The following is a 22,099-nucleotide window of genomic DNA, read 5'->3' on the forward strand; positions in this document are numbered from 1 at the left end:
AGCTGTGGTCACAAGAACTTTCGTTCTTCAGTTCTTACAATAGCAAGAGGGTTTTTCCTGTCACACAAAACTCAACTGAGCAGTTGAGAAAGAACATCACCAAGATCCTGAAGTCTCCTAGTTGGAACGAATTTTATAAGAGAGAGAAAAATAAATAAGGTAGGTATAACCTTGAACTAGCTGTATTGTACTGACAGACAGTTATGGCTGATTGACTCTTTAGTGCAAACAAATGTTATGTTTGTTGTTTGTCCAGGGCATTATTATCAGGTCAGATCAGCCTATAAAACCTATTTTCCCTAGGTAAAAGATGTTAAGATAATATGACCTGCACCCTCTTTATCGATTTTCAAATTAAATTCATGCCAATCATATGAATTTTTCCGATAAAAGCTTTACAGTACATGAGTAAGAAGGAAGTAAAAAAACTTAGAACTTGTTCTGTCATTCAGTGTTCACTGTCAGATTAAACAAAAGCAAAATCCACCCTATAATAATGTTAAATGATGAAAATAATGCATGTTATTATTATTATTGTAGGGCTGAGTGAAATGATCACAATACCACTTTAAATAATACACGATGCATCTCAAAAGTCTTTATTTTTCTGATTTCACCTTGTCTTGGACTTTGTCTCCTTTTTCTTTATTTTTTCATTCATACAGGATTAAAGATGCCAGCACACAACACATTGATCTCTAGATTGAAGAGTGAACTTGAAAAGAGCCCTTTAGTGTCAAATACAATTTTTAGTCTCATCCTTGTTTGCTTGGAGAAGTTAGTGGAGGTGGACTTTTCATGTCTATGTAATCCCAAATGGAATTGGCTATTTGTTATGTTATTTTTCATTGCTCCTGGATTCCTGATCTCCATGCTGATGTTAAACATTCAGGGATGGGACAGTAAGAAGCCTGGGAAAGAGCAGATAAAACCTCTGGTGTCCATCAAGGAAACTCAGGATCCAGATTCTTGTACCCCTCTACTATCATCTAACAGTTAACTGGGCCGTTGATGTGTGGCAAAAAAAATGTCTATACTATTTGCCCCTCATGCCTGTCTAATTCCACCTAAATCATATATGACAGGCTATATATTGTGCTAAAACTTGAAAGTGGAGAATAGTGCTTGTAAACATTGTGTAATTAGAGTAAAGTTCTGGTAAAAGAGAACTACATCATGTAGCTATTCATTAAGAGGAGATATTTTGAGCTTTTTAGGATTCAAAATGAAGCTCAGCTTTGCTAAGAAGCTGCTTTCACAACAAATTAAAAATGCAGAAACTGTCAACATTAAGTTTCCTGTAACCAGTCTCCATAAATGTTTTGTGTGCCCTTGTTTTATCATCCAGTCACTTGCATTTGTGTGATTATTTGTCATATGTGTATAAATTTCTCTCACACCGTATTTTCAGTTCTGGAATAAAGCTTACTTGTTTCTCTCTTTATTACCTGTGCCTATAAAATTTATTTGTTTTGCCCTTTTTATTCCACTTTCGTAATCACTAAGAATACCAGTTTGTCATCAATGTCCTGATTCACCACTGTTCACTGTAAGATATGGTTATGTGGCCATGCTAGAGAAAGAGAAAGGGGAAGATTATCTTTTAATAGACATCCTACAGACACACTTAGTCTCTTCTGCTAGTATTTACTAAGATGTGCAGTTTACATTTTTTTTCATGTTAAAGAGCTAATCAAATAATCCCATTGTAGTTTCGATATCACTGATAGCTGATGGTGTGTTTGGGCTCTTTCATAGTTAATTTATTTTTTTTTAATTTGTTTATGTAAAATTCATTTATTTTGCCTCTTTATCCTACTTTTGTAATCACCAAGAATACTGCTGTTAGGCACCAGCTTCCTAATTCATTCAATGAGTGTTCACCATATAATATGGATATGTGACTGAGGCAAAGGGGAAAAGAAATAGCACACATCCTGCAGACATGTAAACATGTAAACTATATAATAGCACTTTGTGGCTTCTGCTGATATTTACTAAGATATGCTTTCATATTAAAGTGCAAATCCAACAATTTCCTCAAACCCCCTACAAAGCATTATGCTGCCACCTACTGTACAAACCCTAATCTGTAGGGGGAAAAAAAGATTGATTTCAGTATTAAATGATGGAAAAGGAAATCGAATCTTGAAAATTGAAGAGTAGTAGAGTGGAATTCCATCACTCTGTTACACAGATTACACAGATAATTGAGAACATCCACATTTTCTGCAAAGACATGTCTGATTTTGTAGAAGTTAATGCTAATGAAAGCTAATGAAAGAATACAGGAGCAAAAACCGGTGAACCTCATTGTTAACTGCTTCTTGAAGCCAACTGAGCCTCATTTCACTCATTTCACTGTTTCTGCACTGAAAATGGTGACTGTTTGTTGTTGGCTTACCTGATAACAGACAAAGACTAACAGACTTGAATTTCACACTTTTTATTGCACATCTGCGGTTAAAAATGTACAGAACATTCAAAGCAGAAGCTGGAGTGGTTTTAGTACAATATCTCACAAAAGTGAGTACACCCCTCACATTTCAGCAACCATTTTATTATATCTTCTCAAGGGACAATACTGTAGAAATGAAACTTGGGTATACTTTAGTCAGTGTACAGCTTGTATAGCAGTATAGATTTACTGTCCTCTGAAAATAACTAAACACACAGCCATTATTGTCTAAATAGCTGGCAACACAAGTGAGTACACCCCTAGTGATACCTGTACATGTCGTTCAAACATGCAAAGCCACCACCGTCCTATTCATCATGTTCATGTTTTGCCTGTTTGATTGGACCATACAAATTTGTGTATCATGGATTAGAGCTGTTGAATTTGGTGCTTTGGGTACAATTCTCTCATACTGGCCACTGGATGTTCAACATGGCACCTCGCGGCAAAGAACTCTCTGAGGATGTGAGAAATAGAATTGTTGCTCTCCATGAAGATGGCCGAGGCTATAAGAAGATTGGTAACACCCTGAAACTGAGCTACAGCACGGTGGCCAAGGTCATACAGCGGTTTTCCAAGACAGATTCCACTCTGAACAGGCCTCGCCAGGGTCGACCAAAGAAGTTGAGTAATCATGCTCTGCGTCATATCCAGAAGTTGTGGAGGTGTGCGAGGTGTCTAACATCCACCAGCTCTGTGATGTCATCATGGAGGAGTGGAAGAGGATTCCAGTAACAACCTGTGCAGCTCTGGTGAATTCCATGAGGATTAAGGCAGCGCTAGATAACAATGGTGCTCACACAAAATATTTACACGTGACACTGCTATACAAGCTGTACAGTGACTACTCTAAATTATATCCAAGTTTCATTTCTATAGTATTGTCCCTTGAGAAGATATAATAAAATGGCTGCTGAAATGTGAGGAGTGTACTCACTTTTGTGAGATATTGTATATGATCACAAGAATTGGAGATAAAACACAGAAAAACAAATATTGTGTATGGTAATCAATACTGGATATGTTCTAGATAATGTACCATCCCCGGATGTGTCTACATGTTAAACTCTCATGTAGCATAGTTTAGGGTGTCAGAAACCAGGTTTATTTTTGTCACGTAACCCTGTAAGAAGAACTTCTCTGAACTTTCAGTTTTGAACCACAAGAAACCTCCATTTAGACCAGACATCTATAAATGTGCAGATGTTTCTTAATGTAAAATCGCTTGTCAAGTTCCAGTATTGAACTGTTTTGTTTGCCCATGATAGGGAGAATCCTTTTTACAGGGACTACTTGACATAAATAAGAAGATACAATATACTGAGGGAAAGCGAGTGGTGAAGATTTATACAGAAAAAAGAAAAGTTAAACCACATGACAACAGGAAGGGTCTAGAAGGAAGAAAAACATTTTCAAATGCAGAGCTGTTGAAAGATTTTCATTTGAAGGACATTGAAGGATATTTTTCTGTTTCAACTTCAAAGTAGGTACGACTGACTTTAATACACAGATGCTAACTGGTTACTGTTATGGTTGATTTATTTCAGGTTGTGTTAAATTCTTTTGCCGTAGACAGTAAGATAAAGTATGTGATATATGGTCAGCCATAGTGTGTATAGCACACTTAATCTTCAAATCAAATTTTCTAATTGTTAAGACACTGAATTATAATATGTTAAAATCAATTTACACCAGATTTACATAATCAATGTTTATCTGATTTGTTCTTGTCTATTTAATAAATGCATGAAAAGTTCTAAATATTAACATTAACATTATTATATTTTATGAAAACTGAAAATGTTCTTTTCAAAGTAAAAAACCATAAGCTTTTTTTATTTAGAAATTTCAATAATCCGTCATATTTACATTTCAAAGTTAAATATATTATGAAGCTGTGTTTTTGGTGAAAAGGAAGAGACCAATTAAAACTCAGCAGAGTGGAGGCTGAGAGCTTTTCCATCAGTTCTTATCAAATGTATCCTGAAAAGTACAGCTATTACATCAAAGCTCAGTTTTGATTTAAAAAAAAAAAAAAAAACGGTTTTATTTGACATTCCTGAATCATTCCTAAATGTGCACCTTTTCTCTATATTTCTATCTGCATTATTTGTTTTGTATAGATTACATATCATCGTTATGGGAGCAGAGGAAGAGCTGCTTGCAAGACTCAAGAATGAGTTTGGACAGCGCCCTGTTGTGTCAAATGTGGTTTTTGGCTTCTTTCTGGCTGCTGTGGAGAAGATTGTGGAGGTGGAATTTGCTTGTCCTTGTAATCCTAAATGGAATGCTGTGTTTGTGGCTCCATTCTTCTTGATTCCTGCTGTTACTGCTTCTCTCCTGATGCTCTTGATTCATGGATACAGTGTGGGTAAAAGCATGTTGGTTGCCCTTCTGCCTCCTGTAGTGTGGTTGGCCCTTATGTTGCTCAATGGCCAGTACATGGTCTGCGCAAAGACAGACTGGCCAGGCACATTTGTAACTGCTGACAAAACTTATCTGAAGTGGTGTGAACCAACCAACACAACAATTTATTCTTCAGAAGAACTTCTGAATCGCTCACACAGGTTTTATATCTTGTCTCAGGTAAGAACAAAATGATGGCTTTTGTTTTGGCAAGTGTCAGAAATTGAATTTGTAGATGAGAGCACCAGCTTCCCATAAAATACAGATGTCCACATGACAGTGCTGATGAGCATTTAGATTCTGTGTCTTACTCATTTCTGTTTTGACTGTCCATTTTTTAGGGGTTCGGAAATGCTGTGGTCACATTTTTAGTCCTGCTACTCATTGCACATATTTTATATACAAGATACTGTGGGCAAAATAACCAGAGCTGTGAAAACGAAGAAGACGCTGCTGATGCTGCATCCATCCCACTTCGTTAATTCATAAAGGCCCAGAAGAAATATAAAAGAAAGTAATATGCTTATAAACCATGTTATACTGCTGTCTGATATTGTATGCTGAAAGGTCTAGGTGGGGAAATCTAGCACTGTACTTCTATGTGCTGTTTGATCTGCATCAAATGTTTTCCTGTGTAATTTGAAGCGTATGTAAGTTAATGCAGTGAAGTCTTGTGTACAGCCTGGCCAAGGCAAGAATCTTCTGGAATTATTTTTTGTTAAAAGTTTAGTTTTATAATCATTTATGGTATAAATCAATATGCAAGACATCCTGTATGTTTATAATCAAGTAAATTGTACTCATTAATATATATCGTCATATATAATGCACAGCTGATGGTTAAGAATGAGATTGAAATTATTTTTACTGCTATACATCAAAATCATGTATATTTTGTATATATTACATATAGTATTTAAGCTGCTTTTTACAACAAAACAAGCAAGAAGTAGTGTTATGGTTATAGTTATTTGATATTGTCTGATATAGTCTTGTTCAATCAAAAGCTGTCAAGGCTTCCTCAACCAGTCTCATGACATTTTCTTGCACTGTATTGTTTTATCAGCCATGTACTGCACCTTTTTTGAATATACAGCAAGCATTATTATTATAAGCATCATTCTTGTAGTTCATTTTAAGATTAAAAGAAAGTTTTATCCTATCAACCTGCCTGTCTATGATACATCTGTGATTTTTTATAATATTCACCTGTAACATGCAGGTAACTTCACACAGTATGATGACATGCCAACATTGCCATGTCTAGAGCAAGAGAAAAATAATAACAACCTTCTGAAATATTCAGTTTTTTAATCCTGCTTATAACCAGTTTAATTTCACTTGTTTTTTTCTAAAACAGTAAAACATTAAAGTATTACTTTTTTTTAAGTATTCTGATCTTTACAATGAATATACTAAAACTGTGCAAAGCTAGCAGACAGTGACATTTAGGTCTCTTCAAAGACAGATGTAGCAATGTGAATATCTTTCACACTGAAAAAAAAAAAACTACTGATGGGTCATCCCATTTAGGAAGTCCCCAAAAAATAATGAAATCAAAAAGGGATGGAAAAAAAACAACATGTTTTGTTAATGTCTGGTAATGTCTGAATTTCACACAGAAAACCAGCCTCTTGTATTTCATGTTACTCCTGTTTAACCCTTTTCCCAACAAAAATCATTCTCCACAGTAATCTTACAATTGAAATGCAGGTGAATGTTATAAGCAAAACAACGGTCACAAGAGCAGCAATAACATCAATGGAGTTGTAAACAAACCAGGACATCTTGTTGGCATGTGTCTGCAGATGACGGGCTCCTTTATGCCTTATAACATATTCTATCCAAAACACTGCCTGGTCCAGTGGTTTCATAGGCTGATCTCTGTGCAGCCTCGAGAGCATCTGCATGTTTTCCTTGTAAGAGGAATTGTAAAGAACTGTCATCAGTGCATCTGCAAAGATGTGCCTGTCAAGCATGGCAATATCTACAATCACTGCTCCTCCCTTGGCTCTGATTCTGGAGAGGTTATCAGGCTGATCAAAGAATAGGGGAAGTCCAACTACAGGAACCCCATGGTAAATTGCCTCCTGAATCCCATTGGTGCCTCCATGGGTCACAAATACTCTAGTTTTGGGATGTCCCAAGAGGTCGTTCTGTGGCAACCAGCTGACCATTAATGTGTTGTTGCCCAAGCTGGCTGGCCTATGTCCCATGTACCTCCATATAACCTTCTGAGGTAGCTGAGCAAAGGCTGCTGCAATCTCCTCCGCAATATCTTGAGGAAGCTTCCCAACTAGAGTTCCTAAGGTCATCACAATAACCCCATGATCTCCAGAACTCTGGACGAACTCCTCCAAGTCCTCAGGCAGCGGCTTTGGGGGCTTGCACTGAAATCCACCCATGTAGACTATATTTGGCATTGTAGGACGTGGAAATTCAAAGACAAAATCATTTCTCATAAGCCATATATCAGCATCCACGAAAAACGTTAAATAATCCACATCAGGACCAAAGTACCTTCTAACCACAGGTTTGTAGTGAGGCTCTGTCATGTATGACAGTGTGTACATCCCAATGGTATAACTTATAACATTCTTGATTCTTTGAGTGAAAGTCATCCTATCTGTCAACTCTGTTGCAGTGAAAGGAATGTATGCCAGAGGTGAAGGAGCAATAAGAAGATGAGCTTCACCTTGAATGGTCCATCTGACATTGAAAACAAGAGGAACTTGGAGCCGATGGGCCAGTATGGCCCCTCCGCCGATGCCAGGGTCGGTCAAAACCACATCATATTTGGCATCATGTAGGGAGCGCATCAGGTTTTCATCTTCAAACATCTGAACAACCATTTCACTCATTCTCTTATGGAACTGATAGAACTGGTTCACAAGCACCCGCTGTATCTGAAAACGACTCCAGGCGTGAGACCAAAAAGATGAGGGCTTATCCTGAACCCGGATCTCCAGCTGTGGAGACAAGAAGGTTTCAAAGTTTTCCTCAAAGCCAACTGGGCTGGAAAGGGTGACAGAGGTGTAGAAAGGAGACTTCTCACTGATATACCAGCTGTCTGGTGCTCGAACCACAGTGACCTTGTGTCCTTTGGCATGCAGTTCCTCTACAAGTATTTTCATGTTTACCCAGTGGCTTCCATCCAGTGGGAACACAAGGATTTTGCCCCCAGATGAACTGGATAGTTGAATGAACAGCAGAGCAAAGGTGAGTAGAGACAAATGAGGCACCGCCATGATGACCTCTCCCAGAGACCTTAAAAACAAGTCAATGAAAGAATACTGCCTCTCTGGTTTGCACATTTTGTGTTTACAGACATACTACAACATGATGCAGTGGTGAAAAATGACTAAGTACATTTACTCAATTTTGAGGTACTTGTTCTTTACTGCTACTTTATATTACATTCCACTTGTTTCCTGGGGCAAATATTGTTCATTTTTACTCTACTAGATCATATGAAAGTTATAGTTACTACTTTGCAGATTAAAATTTTACATGACTATCTGAATACTTCTTCCACGATTGATGAAATGACACTGAACCGTAAACATTATATTAACTAGGCACACTCTGATCCAAATGTAAACAAAAGAGTTCCCCAAACGCTGTTTTTGTTAATGTGTACATGTAAGAGAGCTTCTTATTTTTTGAATGAAGTCTTGATGAGTAATATTAACACTTACCCAGATCCACTGGTACAAGAATAGCACTCCAACTTCAAATTGTCACCTCAGTACAATATGAGTTATTCAGTAAGACAGCAGATTTTGTGAAGAGTTGGAGAGAAAGTATGCTTAATGCGCCTCCTTGTCTGCCCTTCAAAGTCATGAGTTAATGAGTTACATGACATATACTCCACTTTCTGGGTTCGATGAAACACAGCTATGTTGTAATAGAAGGCGTGCAGTGTGTGTTGCTCATGGCAATGCCATAACATGAGTTCAGTTGTGAACAGAACAAATTTATCTGTTGTGCCATCTAGTGTCAAGTCAGTGCACACAACTTTGAATGGGTCACTATTGTTTACCCAAATAGAACAGGACTATCAACCGGTCCATACAGTTAATACTAAATTTTCCAAAAAGCACATAATCACAAAAACCACATTGCTCAGGTAAAACCTAACCTAACATCAAATTATACTGTAAATAATTATCCTGTTTAGAGACTTTGTCCACACCTTTATAGCCAGCCAATACTCATTACACAAGATGGTTTAAACATGTTGTTGCATAATACTCTAATCCGGTACCTGCATAAAATAGGAAGATAGCTGTTGTTGTAATATGTGCACCATTTTTTTTTTCACTTACTTGATATTGTAAAATGGATAATAACACTGAATCACACACAACTAAAGATGCCAAGAATTACATAAATAAGCCCAAGACTTATATCCATTGTGATCCTTGATGTAAAGATAACAAAGATGCAGTAGTTCAAGCAACATTACAACCTACAAGCAGAGCCTTGATCAATTAGTTTGGAGCTATATAGTCAGGTTTTTGAGGCAGTAGTTTGAACTGTATTCAAGGTATTCCTGTTACCATAGAGCAGAATCAACACCTGAAGGACACAGCCTCAAAAACAATCTGAACTGGTTAGGTTGAACAAAGGTATTTTAGGTTTGTGTTGGACCGCATTATACTGTGCTATGCCGTTATTAAATCTGAGAGCTAAAAGAGAAGAATTCATTCTAGCCAATGGAACAATTTGCCCAATAATCAATTCTTAAAACAATGTTTTTTTTCTGGGTGGATTAATTTGTTTGGAGGCCTCAAGGTCCCATCAACTACAGATTGCACTCTATAAATGCTAGCCTTATTATATTTAGCACAGAGACCCATAAACCAACCAGTTCTCCTATACTGGATTATTACTTATTTACTGTCCTTTATGCCTGGTGGTGTGTAAGGCAGCAACAAAGGATCGCCACTCCTATTGACTGGAATATACCTGTCAGGGTTTTTTGTATCCTGGCAGTTAGTTTGGTAATACACACCTTTATTTAGCAATAAAAACCCTGTGACTACTCTATAAACTAAAGGTTTAAAAGGTTTTAAGACTAGATTTTGACATAGGTCAACAAGATTATGTTATCATGCAGATACTGAGATGTTGTGGTGTAAATTACCCCTCAGAAAATCTGCAATTAATCAAAGCACTTTGGGGGGCCCTGGTGGTCTGAGACCATAGGTTAATTGATAACACAACCTTTCTTTTTATATTTTTATATAATGTATATTTATTATATTATATCCATGTATTGAGATGTTTTCAACTTGTTTTTATGGGCTCCTTTAAGAAAGCTTGTGTGCACAACTATCAAATAAAAACATCTCATGTAATAATAACGTACAAGAAAAATTAAACGAGGCTAAATTAAACTAAATTGAAGTTGTATAGTGTCATGACTGTCAAATACTACTGTCAGTGTGCACTCTAAGCCAAACCCTCCAGCCCTTTGTTGTTGTTCTCACGCTAACATGCGAGATCCGTAGACCGACTCAACTGCGCGGTCGCATTCCGCCCCGACTTCCCCTCTGCCAGCGGCCTGGTGGTTTGAGATGAGTAGAAGATGTCGGTGTCGGGGCTGAAGGCCGAACTGAAGTTTTTGGAGTCAATCTTTGACCCAAACCACGAACGATTCAGAATAATAGACTGGAAACCCGATGAACTCAGTTGCCAATTCAACGTAACAGGAGAGAAGCTGCTGATCATCCACTGCAACATCACGGTGAGTCCAGGCCAGCTAACCCAGCCACTGACTATCGACTGAAACCAAATCGTTCTGCGGAAGGTTCCGTGTTTACAAATCAACCACGAATAAAGCGTTCGCTTTTTACTTTCACACAGTGTGCAGCAATCAAGATTAAACCAACCCTGTGGATTAAATAAAACAACACAACCTCAGTGTTAAATCCACTTTGAAATCAAGACAACAAAACGTCGATTAGTAACGACGTTGCGGTAGCCTTTGCTAGCCTCTTAACTGAAAGTAACGCTAGCTTGTCTAGTTAGCCAAAATAACTGCGTTACAGTTCGCAGTACTACGGCTTCCAACTTTCTAACTACTGAACCCTAGCTTGTTTAATTTTAACGTTATTTAGCTTAGACAAATGGGAACTTTCACAATATTACAGCTGTTCATTAACCGGCTATTTTTCAGCAAACACAGACAAATCACTGAATGTCCCGTTCGCATCTTTAACCTTAGACTGAGGCGGTTTAATGGAATGTTGTGCCACTGTGTTTTCTGCCTTTTCAGTAAATAGACGGATCCCTCTGGCGAACTTAATGGCTTAGATTAAAGCGACGACGTTTGTGTCTCCTTTATCAAGACATCAAAACACGTAGAAAAAGATATAATGGAGATATTGAGAAGACAGTATTGTACTTAAGTTAGTGTCTTTTAAATCCGTTAATAATGCAAGTTGAGCTGAATATATCTTGTTAACGTAGATAACGTCAGATGGGCCTTGTATTTTTTAATACACCCCAATACCAGCTTTTTGAATCGGTTTATAAATATTATTAGTCATTCAAATCATCCGTAAACACATACAAAACATATATGTAGATAGTGTCACTAACAACTGGGGCTAACTCTTATCATGGTACTCGTATTTCTATGGTTCAGATGGCACAGACCTCCTCAGCAACACTCAGACCACATCCTTTCCTCTCAAAGCACAAACATCCACATACGCACTTCCACTTACGCTCAATTTTGGGGGGGACACAGACAGGCTTGTTAAAATGTCTTGATAGCCATGTCATGTTGAGACTCGAGCTGAGTCAGTGTGCGGCCCCTTTGAGTCAGCCCCAGTGTCAAAAGAAACCACAGAGTGCATTCAGCATCACTGGAAAATGATAAGTGAGTAATTAAAAGACTGGTGTTTTTAATTTGTCCCCCACGCTAGACTAACAGAAGAAAGTGTAGTTGCTGGCTCTTGACTGGTTAAACACAATTTAGTAAGTTCAGGTACAGGAAGAGCTTCAACTATCTGTGATGAAATACTGATTTGTCCCAGTGGGAATGTGCTTGCAAAGAAGATAAGGTTATATGGGACATTATTCATAAGAGTTTCTTTGAATCTGGCTTTGTGATGATTAGTGCTAGATTCCAAAAAGATGTGGCCTGCAACTAATTCATGTTTTCTTTGTTGGTTAATCTATTGATTATTGTCTGGATTATTTGTTTCGTTCATAAAATGTTAGGAAATAAAAAGTCCCATCAAAGCCCAATCTGATGTCTTCAGATTTCTTATTTTGTCAGACCAACAAGCCAGATCCCAAAGATATTCAGTCTGTACAGAAATATAATAGTCTATAAACTGGACTGACTCTGGAGGAGCAGGAACAAGAAAATTTATGGCATTGTTGCTTGAAAGATGGCACAAATGATAAATCGACGTAATCATTTTATCTTAAGTATGCAGTATGAGAGGTAAAATGTTGAAGGGCAGCTGTTTGCCTGAATGCTAATTTCTGCAAATTTCTTACTCATAAAAAGTGTCAGCTTAGTTGCAGTGCTGAAAGTCCAGTATTTCTTAAGGATTTGATAGATCCAACTTTGTGCTAAATAACACAAAATATCTAAAAAGTAAACCAACAGGGATGCCTCATGTCAGCCAGGGTCTGGCATTTAGCGGAAAACTCAAATTTAATTGATACACAGCTAAACTGTAGAAGTCAGTGTATTTTAACCCTCACGACTAACACCATAATAAGACAGCCATCTTGAGTTGTTGTACTTTCTTTGTTTGCAAGTCACACAAATGGGAATCTTTCCCATGTCTATTATCCATCCCATGTAACATGAACACAGCATAAAGCACTCCTACATTCTTACCCTAACCCATTTGTAACTTTACACCTAAACATCACCATTACTGTACGAATATGTGCAGCATTTTCCCTTCTTGAAATTGGACATAGGATCTTATTATTATTAGAAATTATTTCTAATAAATTACACATTAGCATAAACACAACTGATTTTCACTATTTGAGCCTGCTTGCTAGACTGCAGAACAGTTCAGGTATAGTTTTTACCCCACTATACCATAGTCTCCTGGATGATAAGCAAGCTTATCAGAACTGTCTCTTGAATTCTCAGTCACGTAAAGACAAAGGTCCACAGATGATTTAACAACTGTATTAACGTCTAACTGAAGGTTTAGAGCATCACTCAGCCAGTGCTGGAGATCGTCTTGCAGCTCTGCAGCTGACAGTAGACAAATCACTTTGTTTAGTGGGTGGCTGTGTGGGCTAAGACATTTGGTTTGAAATCATTTATAGCTTTGGAATAAACTTTGACTCTTTATGTAGATGAGGTTTCCCTGGGCAACATTTTGGTTTCATAAAAAAGTGGTGTTCTCTGTTAAGTGTTTATACACAATCTGTATTCAATAGAGCCATTAACACACAAGCATGACTGGCTAAATTTCCACATCCTGTTGTTGCCTCTGTTGCAGGAGTCCTATCCCTCAACACCCCCAATATGGTTTGTTGACTCTGATGATCCTAGTCTGGCTGAAGTGTTGGAGCGCTTAGAGGATGTGAGAAAAGGCAGCACATTGGTAAGTTGACTGATGTGAATCCAGCTTCACAGAGGCTTGCACAAAATTCAGTCATCACAAGCACTGAGTGATGCCTTAATCAGGTACACTTGTATGCATGCAGTCTAATACAACAGCCATGATTATCTATAGCTGTGTGCAGAGGTTTGGGCAGTTACCTCGACATATTGCATGTTTGCTGATTTTTTTTTTTTTTTTGAAGTGAAATAAAGTAAACACAACCACTGCAGTAAACATGGGGAAAAAAGCATTTCCTCAAATGATAATGGGCTGCTATTTTTATTTCATTACCTTAAAAAATAGAGAAGTAATGTGCAAAAGTTTGGGCACCCTATTAAGTAAATACATAGTAACACTCCCTTTGGCAGAGATCACAGCTTGCACTGCAGTTGCACTTTTTGCAGCTAAGAGTCTTTCTATTCTTGTCTAACGAATTTTCACCCACTCTTCCTGCAGATCACTTCAAGTTCTGAGATATTTTTAAGCTGTCCTGCACACACAACATGTTTAAGATCTACCCACAGATTTTCTGTCATGTTCAAATCAGGGCATTGTGAGGACTTTACCAAATGTCTCAGCTTGTGGTTCTTGAAGTAGTTCATGGTGGATTTTGAGGTCTGTTTTGGATCATTGTCCTGTTATAGATGCCAGCCTCTTTTCACTTTCAGTTCCTGGACTGAGTGCAGGACATTTGCATCCAGAACTTGGTGATATTTAGTAGAATCAATTCTTCCCTCTGTGTATGCAGTAGTTCCTGTGCTGTTGGCTGTCACACAACCGCAAAGAATAATATTTCCACCCCCGTGCTTAACAGTTGGCAAGGGGAGGTGCTGACATATTTGTCAAATGCCACAGTTGTTTACTTTTTTCTATGTTTTTGTTCATGAATTAAAAAGTATATTTTGTATAGACCTGGAGTTTATTGTTGATGTTCATGGTGGTGTTGTATTGGATTACATTATACTGAGAGGATATTTTTGTCCTCCTAGGAGGCAGAATATTAGAAACACCTCTGAATATGAGCACAACACCGTCACTGTTTACGACCCCAATGCAAAAACATGTAATTTAATAAGAGCTCAGTTTTATATATATATATATATATATATATATATATATATGTGTGTGTGTGTGTGTGTGTGTGTGTGTGTATGTAGAGAGAGATTTTATGGCAGAACAGTCAGTTGTATTAGATTGCATATGACTGAACAGGTGTATCTAATAAAGTGGATACTTGAGTGCATGTTTAGTGCTCAAGCAGTGAAAACTTTGAAGAATTGTTTGTTGGCAGGTTGGTTCTCATTACTGACGCTCTGTCTTGCTGATTTCACCCACAGCTTCTTCAGCAGCTGAAGAGGCTCATTTGTGATCTCTGTCGGCTTTACAACCTGCCACAACATCCTGATGTAGAAATGCTTGATCAGCCTCTACCTGCTGGTCCAATTACCCAGGAGCGAAAGGTAAGTGCTGAAGACAAGATTAAAATTCAGTGTCTCTTTGTTCCCTTTGAAACCTCTAAAGTTTGTCAATATTGTTTTCTCCCCACTACAGCATGGACCATCAGATGAGGTGACATCTGAAGAGGAGGAGGAGGAAGAAATGGGAGAGGTGCCTATATATGTTCCTGACAGTTCAGTGGATTGATTATTTATAGCTTAGTGATCAAATTTGTTTTACATCCTGTTTCTAAACATGATTAATACACTGTGGCAGCAGGACATTGACCTGGACCAAGACCTGGACCATTATGACATGAAAGAAGAAGAGCCAGTGGATGGGAAAAAGTCAGAGGATGATGGGATAGAGAAAGAAAATTTGGCCATATTGGAGAAGATTCGTAAAAACCAGAGACAGGATCACTTGAATGTAAGTGCTCAAACAATTCATGTTCTTCTTTATTGAGTCTGGTGACTATAAAAGAGTGGAGAGGTGGGGGAGCTGCTTATCCCTCTAAATTGTCACTTGAATGTTAACATTTGGCAGCAACCTCCATATTACTCAGCACGAAAAGTCTCCGGGGTCAGACTGGGGTTCAGTAGCATTTTATTGATTCTTAATCCACTTACTGAATCCAAGTCCTTTCAAGAGCTCTATCACATCTCAGTAGATTCAACATTTGCAGGTAACTGAAATTATCAATAACTAAAATTCAAAAGTGTCAGTTTAGATCTCTAATCATGTTTTGTTTGCTGAAAAAGATGCAACACTGTACTTATCAGTGGCAGGCCTAATAATGTTACAACTTGAAATTGACATGAGCAGCATTATATATGAAATGTTGGTCAAAATCCTGCTTCACGAGTCAAATGTTCTTGTCATTGCTCTTTACTAATAAAAAGGGCAATGAGAAACAAAAGACTTAGTAAGCAATTTGTTAATGCTGGTGTGTTGCCAAGTGGGATTTTGTAACCAAGCCCTGTTCCTACTATATTTAGGATAAACCTAAATCCACTGGACATAAACTCTTGACTTTTATTCCATCTGACAAACTACATTTTTCAGTCAGGTTGGACATATTCAGACCAACAGTAGCACTGTGTCAAATCGCAGAATCATTGTTCATTTAACACAGAGGGTTCCAGCAAGGGAAACAAAACGCTCAGCTTCCCAGCAAAAAGAAAGTTTAGTTGGCTCTCAATTTTAGCAGCACCACAGTCCAACATCAACTGGCAACGCAGTGGTGTTTTCAGTCTGAACGCAGCCTCTTTGGTTGTGGAGAAGATGCCAGCTGGAATCATGAAGTCTTCTGTTCTGAGCACACTGTCAGGCTGTAGTTTTTGAACATGTAAAATTCAAATAGTTCAATTCCTACAAAGGTAGACATCTTAAAACATGTAAAAATCACTGGTATCATCACTGCATGGGCAACAGCATTTTAAATTTCATGATTAGAAGTTTCTCTCTAAAAGGTTAGTAACCCACATTTATTCACTCAAGGAGAGTTGATTGTTCTTTCAAGTGTTTAAAATGTTCAAGTGCAACATTGTTTATGGACAGAAATGAGTATGATTTTTACCTTCACTCTGCATTATACCCCTATCTTCTTATTTGTCCAGGTGTCTTTAATCTGAGCGTGATGTATCTTTGTGATTTGTGTTGCAGGGTGCAGTCTCTGGCTCGGTGCAAGCCTCAGACCGCCTAATGAAGGAACTCAGGGAGATCTACAGATCACAGAGTTACAAGACAGGTGACTATTTGGGCACATTTCTCTATAGTGGTGTCCTTTATTGTTTTAATTTTTCATCAGCAGATTGAAGTAGTTCTGTGTTTGTGTCGTTTACTTCACAGGTATTTATTCAGTCGAACTAGTCAATGACAGCCTTTACGAATGGCATGTCAAGTTAAGGACGTAAGTATTCACATTCACTTCCTATTAATAATTTTCAGCTTGTTAGTTATTGTGTGTTTTGTTAGATTTGACCTGTCATTCTTTGTTACAGGGTAGACCCAGATAGTCCATTACATAGTGACTTGCAGGTCTTAAAAGAAAAGGAAGGAGTGGACTACATTCTGCTCAATTTCTCTTATAAAGTGAGTGTTGTGATAATATTTGTTATATGATTTTTTGTGGGGGAGAGTTTTCTCGAGACTCAATATTTTTTCCTTTCCTTTTTCCATATGACAGGATAATTTTCCTTTTGACCCACCGTTTGTACGGGTTGTCTCACCTGTGCTGTCTGGAGGGTAAGTGTGCAGTGATCTCCCCCTGTCCAGTTTGCACATGAAATCCTCTAAAGAAAGTGTTCACTCGCTGGGACTTGGTCCACATTTGTTGCATGCGCAATTTTTACGTGCATCTTGGACTTTTTTGGGAGAGACTAACTCACGAAATTAATTTGTCCCACTGTGAAGTAACACAGATGTGGAGTACTAACTCCTTTTGCTTTAGCCAGGATGAAATGTTTCACAAGTTGTGTTTGCAGCTGTTGCAGATGTGTTGATACTGTGCTTTTGCTTGCTTACAAAGCTCATGTCAGATCCTTTGATGAATTGCTGTATGTTCTCAGGCGCAGGCTGGACTTTATTTTAAGTTCTGTTACTACTGTGCAGTGCCGGTTGTGGTTTCCTTGTGACTGGCTAGCAAATTATGTCACCTAAAATAAATAGAAGCATCATCTAAAAGTTGCATTCAAAACAATTTCTATATTCAAATTGCCTCAAAATCAGAAACTTTCTCTCCCACAAAGCAAATAAAGACATTGTGAAATCAATTTGAAGCACATCAAATTAGCAAAAAGTCAAGTGGACACTTTCTTGATCAAATGTAGATGTTTAATAAAAGAAAAATGTTTAATAAAATGTGTAATTTACACTTTTTTATACTTTTTTTCAGTTATGTTCTAGGAGGAGGGGCCTTGTGCATGGAACTTCTCACAAAGCAGGTGTGTAAATGAGTTTGATACAACTTATGGGATCATTTTCCTCAACTCAAATAACAGAGGAAGTGGATTCATGTTTTTGTGCGTGTGTGTGTGGTGTGCGTGTGCGTGCGTATTTCAGGGCTGGAGCAGTGCCTATTCCATAGAATCTGTCATTATGCAGATAAATGCAACTCTGGTGAAAGGAAAAGCCAGGGTGCAGTTCGGAGCCAATAAGGTAACTGACGTCATTCAGGAGACCTGACGTCTGTCAGGTCTCAAGTACAGTACACTGAATATGAATGAGGCTGCACAACGTGTCGTTAGACCACATCTAAGGCAAAAGTGTTCACAGCTGTTCTCAACAGCTACACGTGAAAGCGGGGCGAGTTTTGTGATTACAGTTTAGGGAAGAGAGACGTGTGGAATGTAATGCAGTCCACAGCAGGATGCAAACCACTGATATCTATATAATCATTTATACAGTTCCTTACTGCATAGCAAACAATTTACAGAGCATTATTTGTTTTTCAGAACCAGTACAATCTTGCCAGAGCACAACAGTCATACAAATCCCTTGTGCAGATTCATGAAAAGAACGGTATGTAAATATTTCAGAATGATTGTGGCTCAGTCAACGCACCGTGGTCTGTATCCAGTGGCAAACAGGGTGTCTCTCTCTGTCCTTACAGGCTGGTACACACCACCTAAAGAGGATGGATAAGGAGCTTCTACCACTATGCACAGGGAACATGTCTTTGGGTCAAAGTATCTTGTTTTCTTTGGAATATTTTTTCCCTGTCTGACTTAACTGGGAATATATCATCTTTCTCGCGGAAACCATCTCGTTGGCTCATCTGACAAGTATTCCTTCGCCCCCTCGCCCCAGGAAAAAGACTTTATTCTGGTGTCACTTTGCTTCTCCCCTCAGTGTTTTAGTGAGGAGGATGATGTGAGGGTATCACTAGTCCTGTTTTCTAAATATGCTCATTTGTCTTTTAAAAAAAACTTTTCTCCCTTTTAAATGTGGGGAAATGCTTTTTCTTTCGCTGCTTTGACAAACTGGGCTTCACAGTCAGTTACACCTCTTTAAATGGGAATTTTAAAAGAAGATTGATACTGAAGCTCTTGAAGTGGCACCTCACTGCACCTGTTTTTATTGACTTAAGTTTTTTTTTTTTTTTTGGAAATTAAGTGGTACATAAATGCAAATATTGTTTTAGAAATATTATTTGGCTATTGTTTTTATTATTTGAGCATCCTAGACAATAAATGAGCCAATTTTCATATTTTAGAAGCATATCTTTAAATTGAGATGACCTGGCTACCGCTTGGTATCATTTAGCTCTTACTTTTTAAAAGGTGTGAAGAATATTGGGCCGAGCAGAACCAAAATGCTGCAGTCTTGACGAACTAAGCGTTAACTGTTGACATTTAACAAATCCACCAGTGGGTGATATTAAGACAGGGCCAATGGATTTGAAATATCTCAGAATCTGCATATTATATTATCTTGGAACGAGGATACATAGATACATATTCACCAGGTGACGATAAGAAGAGCATTTTGGCATCATTTTGAAAGTTCTAACAGACCTAATGTTGTTGCCTTATTTCTGTTAACACACCGGCCCCCCAAGTGCTCAGTTTGGCTATTCGGTCGTTCTCTTGGTTACCGCTGTAGATGTTGATGGCTAAGTTGTTGCTGAAAATGAAGCCCCGTGTTTGCAGAGTTAACAGCATGTTCTACCGGGGCCTCGTCTCAACTGCTGTTGTATCTGAATATGATAACAGCCCCTTTGTTTAGCAGAACTGTGCTGGGATGGGCTATACAGAGGGAGTAAATGGAGGATGTTGGGTTGTTTCGCAGCAAATTTGTCATGTTTTCCTGACGTACATTGATTGTAATGTTTCGCCCCTGCCCAGTTAAGACAACATTACTTGCAGCTAGATTCATCCCCTTCTCTGCTGCCTCAGTTTTCTAAGTCAGCAGCTAAACGTCCATCATTAGCAGGGCTTCCTTTGCCGCCACAGTATACCACGGATGTGTTTTGGTGTGTAACAAGAAGGATCATTTGTAGTGTGATAAGAGCTGACCTGAAACTCTGTATGAAAGTGTACATTTTAACTTTGACCTTGCAATATACTGTAGTACACCATCAGTACTGCTGTTCCCCATACTACAGGACACACACACTGTATCTATCAATCTGTTTGCTCTTTTGCAGTTTATTTGTTAACACTGTCTGCAAAAGTACGTTTGAATGGCAACTCAGGTAACAAACAATCCTTAGGAAGGGGGAGTCTGTACATGTACATGTTGAGTTTTGGGTTATTTTCTTGGATTAATTAACGCTCTGTTGCGCTGACATTGGCTCACTCACAAACTGATCTGATGTCAAAAACAGAAAAAATGATCAGCTTTACAATAATATGAGTCATATGTTTAATTCAAACAATGTTAGAGGAGGGACATTTAGATAAAGATTACAGGACTACAGGAGCATGGTGACCAGCCCATGTAATGGCTCATCATCATACCCCCTGAAGTCAGCTTTTGCTTCATTTTTTTAAAAGTACTGAAATAGATTTGATTTCAGTGTGTGATCTTTGAATATTCCTGATTTTAAAAGTGTTTGCACAAACAGCAACAGTGCACATAAAGAGGTCAGTTTTAATAATGAGCATGTTCTGAGTTAAATATTTTCAAATCAGGAAACTTTTTTTTTTTTCATTTTCTCAGCACACTGCTCCACATCCTGTTGTTGCATATCTGGTATATCTTAGGGGTGAGGAGTTATCAGGCATCAACAACAAGGAGTGCCTCTGTTGTTTGACAGCACAGAAATGTTGCACCCAAAAAAAATATTTTTCAGTTTAACCTCCCCCGCAAAGCCTTTACCCACCTGTGTGATTTCCTGCCTCCAAAATGCCAAAACTCTGGTCAGGGGGAATATTGAGAGATGATAAGAGTTTGATAGTCATGCCGTGGTGAATAGACTTGCACGCTTCTCTAACTGGACTGTGTGTTGAAAAGATTCATTTATCTCAAATTGTCAATTCATTTTCTGGCACCAACAAGCACAGATGACGGAGTCTGGCACTGTTGGCTCGCTCTGGTTTTATTTTTCATTTTTCCATTTGAAGAAATTTTGACCATGTACAGTAATTTGTAAACTTGCATCAAGTTTATGAATAAAGAATTTTAAGATTATTGTTGTTTTATGGACTTCCCTTCTTTATTACTGGTACTTAGTGGAACTCCATTATATTTGGGCTGATGTTGGTACTATACAGATGTTGACCAGTCATTTTGTTTACTGCTGATAGAATTTTCACAACGATTTTATTATGTATTTTGCATTTTTATTCAAAGTGGGTAATGTATTGCACATTTTCACCTTCAGTTGAATAGGTCTTACTTTGTGTCTTACAGCCCTGCACATGTACATTGAAGACTTACCAGTCAGGTTGTCAGTGCAGTTTTAGATAAAACATTTTGTGTAGTTATTAAATTTTGTATAATTTGCAATAGTTTCTTCCAAATAACCATGTAATTTGGTGCTAGTTAAGAGGAGGAAAACAGTAGGAGGAATCTCCCTGAAACAAAAGCTCAACTTAAACTTCAGCTAATATCCATGAATTATTGGCAAAAGTCATTATCTTAAAACAAGAATAAGGCAGGTTGTGTGGTTTTCATGCACCATATATCTGCAATAAACTGCAGAATGTTTCATTTCTGCTTGAACTCTCAGTTCTTCTAAATTAGGAGTTAATTTCTGGATACCTTTAAACCTCCTGCTGGGCTGATACATATGAGCAGGAGTCCAACTATAACATGCAACAATGGTTCCTGAGTTTTGCTACCTCTTACTTTGAAAACACAAATCATTATGTCCCCAAAAGCAAAATAATTTACAGGTGTTAAGAGTTGAGATAATTCAGTTTCAGCAAGAAACTGCTGCATAAGAGAAATTCAACACTTTAAAATGCATCAATATTCATCAAGGCAGCCACTCTCCTCAGAGCAGCTGACACTAAATTGGATTTTCAATCAGTTTTAACTGAGGGCACATAATTTAAATTTGGCTCGAGGGCAGATGAAGATTAGAAACATTTTTTGGATTTGAGGGTTTAACCATTAGCTCTGTGCAGCTATCTGTGAAAGCTCAAAAATGTCCTCTTGTTTTAAACTTGCTTTTTTGTGTTTTCCTCTACTTTTTCATCCCACTATGGAGAATCTAATCGTTTAGGTTATCTGAAAACATGGCTTTTCT

The 22,099-nt window shown here is 38.0% G+C and overlaps 2 protein-coding genes across 3 annotated transcripts; one reads left to right on the forward strand and one right to left on the reverse strand.

Moving 5' to 3' along the window:
• Positions 1-4,484: 4,484 nt before the first annotated feature.
• On the reverse strand, positions 4,485-8,729 carry LOC108876738 (UDP-glucuronosyltransferase 2C1). The gene is made up of 2 exons (XM_051073286.1): positions 8,563-8,729; positions 4,485-8,131 (listed from the first exon to the last, which is right to left on the reverse strand). Exon 2 carries the CDS (start codon positions 8,110-8,112, stop codon positions 6,511-6,513), a length of 1,602 nt encoding a protein of 533 aa, XP_050929243.1. The 5' UTR covers positions 8,113-8,131; positions 8,563-8,729; the 3' UTR covers positions 4,485-6,510.
• Positions 8,730-10,349: 1,620 nt separating this feature from the next.
• On the forward strand, positions 10,350-21,036 carry LOC108876703 (ubiquitin-conjugating enzyme E2 Q2). 2 transcript variants are annotated; one of them, XM_018666382.2, is made up of 13 exons: positions 10,350-10,616; positions 13,360-13,464; positions 14,802-14,924; positions 15,016-15,072; positions 15,178-15,330; positions 16,567-16,651; positions 16,753-16,813; positions 16,905-16,995; positions 17,090-17,148; positions 17,798-17,846; positions 17,965-18,060; positions 18,357-18,423; positions 18,515-21,036. In XM_018666382.2, the coding sequence occupies exons 1-13, from the start codon at positions 10,458-10,460 to the stop codon at positions 18,544-18,546; spliced, it is 1,137 nt and encodes a 378-aa protein (XP_018521898.1). In that variant the 5' UTR covers positions 10,350-10,457; the 3' UTR covers positions 18,547-21,036. The 2 variants fall into 2 exon arrangements, with proteins under 2 accessions (XP_018521898.1, XP_018521899.1); XM_018666383.2 differs by having other exon boundaries at positions 15,181-15,330.
• Positions 21,037-22,099: the final 1,063 nt, after the last annotated feature.

Source organism: Lates calcarifer, linkage group LG10, assembly GCF_001640805.2.
Source record: "Lates calcarifer isolate ASB-BC8 linkage group LG10, TLL_Latcal_v3, whole genome shotgun sequence".
In the NCBI taxonomy this organism is placed as follows: Eukaryota; Metazoa; Chordata; class Actinopteri; family Centropomidae; genus Lates; species Lates calcarifer.

Coding starts and splice junctions, on each gene's coding strand:
- LOC108876738 (XM_051073286.1), bottom strand. CDS start 8,112: ATGGCGGTGCCTCATTTGTCTCTACTCACCTTTGCTCTGCTGTTCATT.
- LOC108876703 (XM_018666382.2), top strand. CDS start 10,458: ATGTCGGTGTCGGGGCTGAAGGCCGAACTGAAGTTTTTGGAGTCAATC. Junction 16,652..16,752: donor ATCACAGAGTTACAAGACAG/GTGACTATTTGG, acceptor TTTACTTCACAG/GTATTTATTCAGTCGAACTA. Junction 18,061..18,356: donor TGCAGTTCGGAGCCAATAAG/GTAACTGACGTC, acceptor TTTGTTTTTCAG/AACCAGTACAATCTTGCCAG.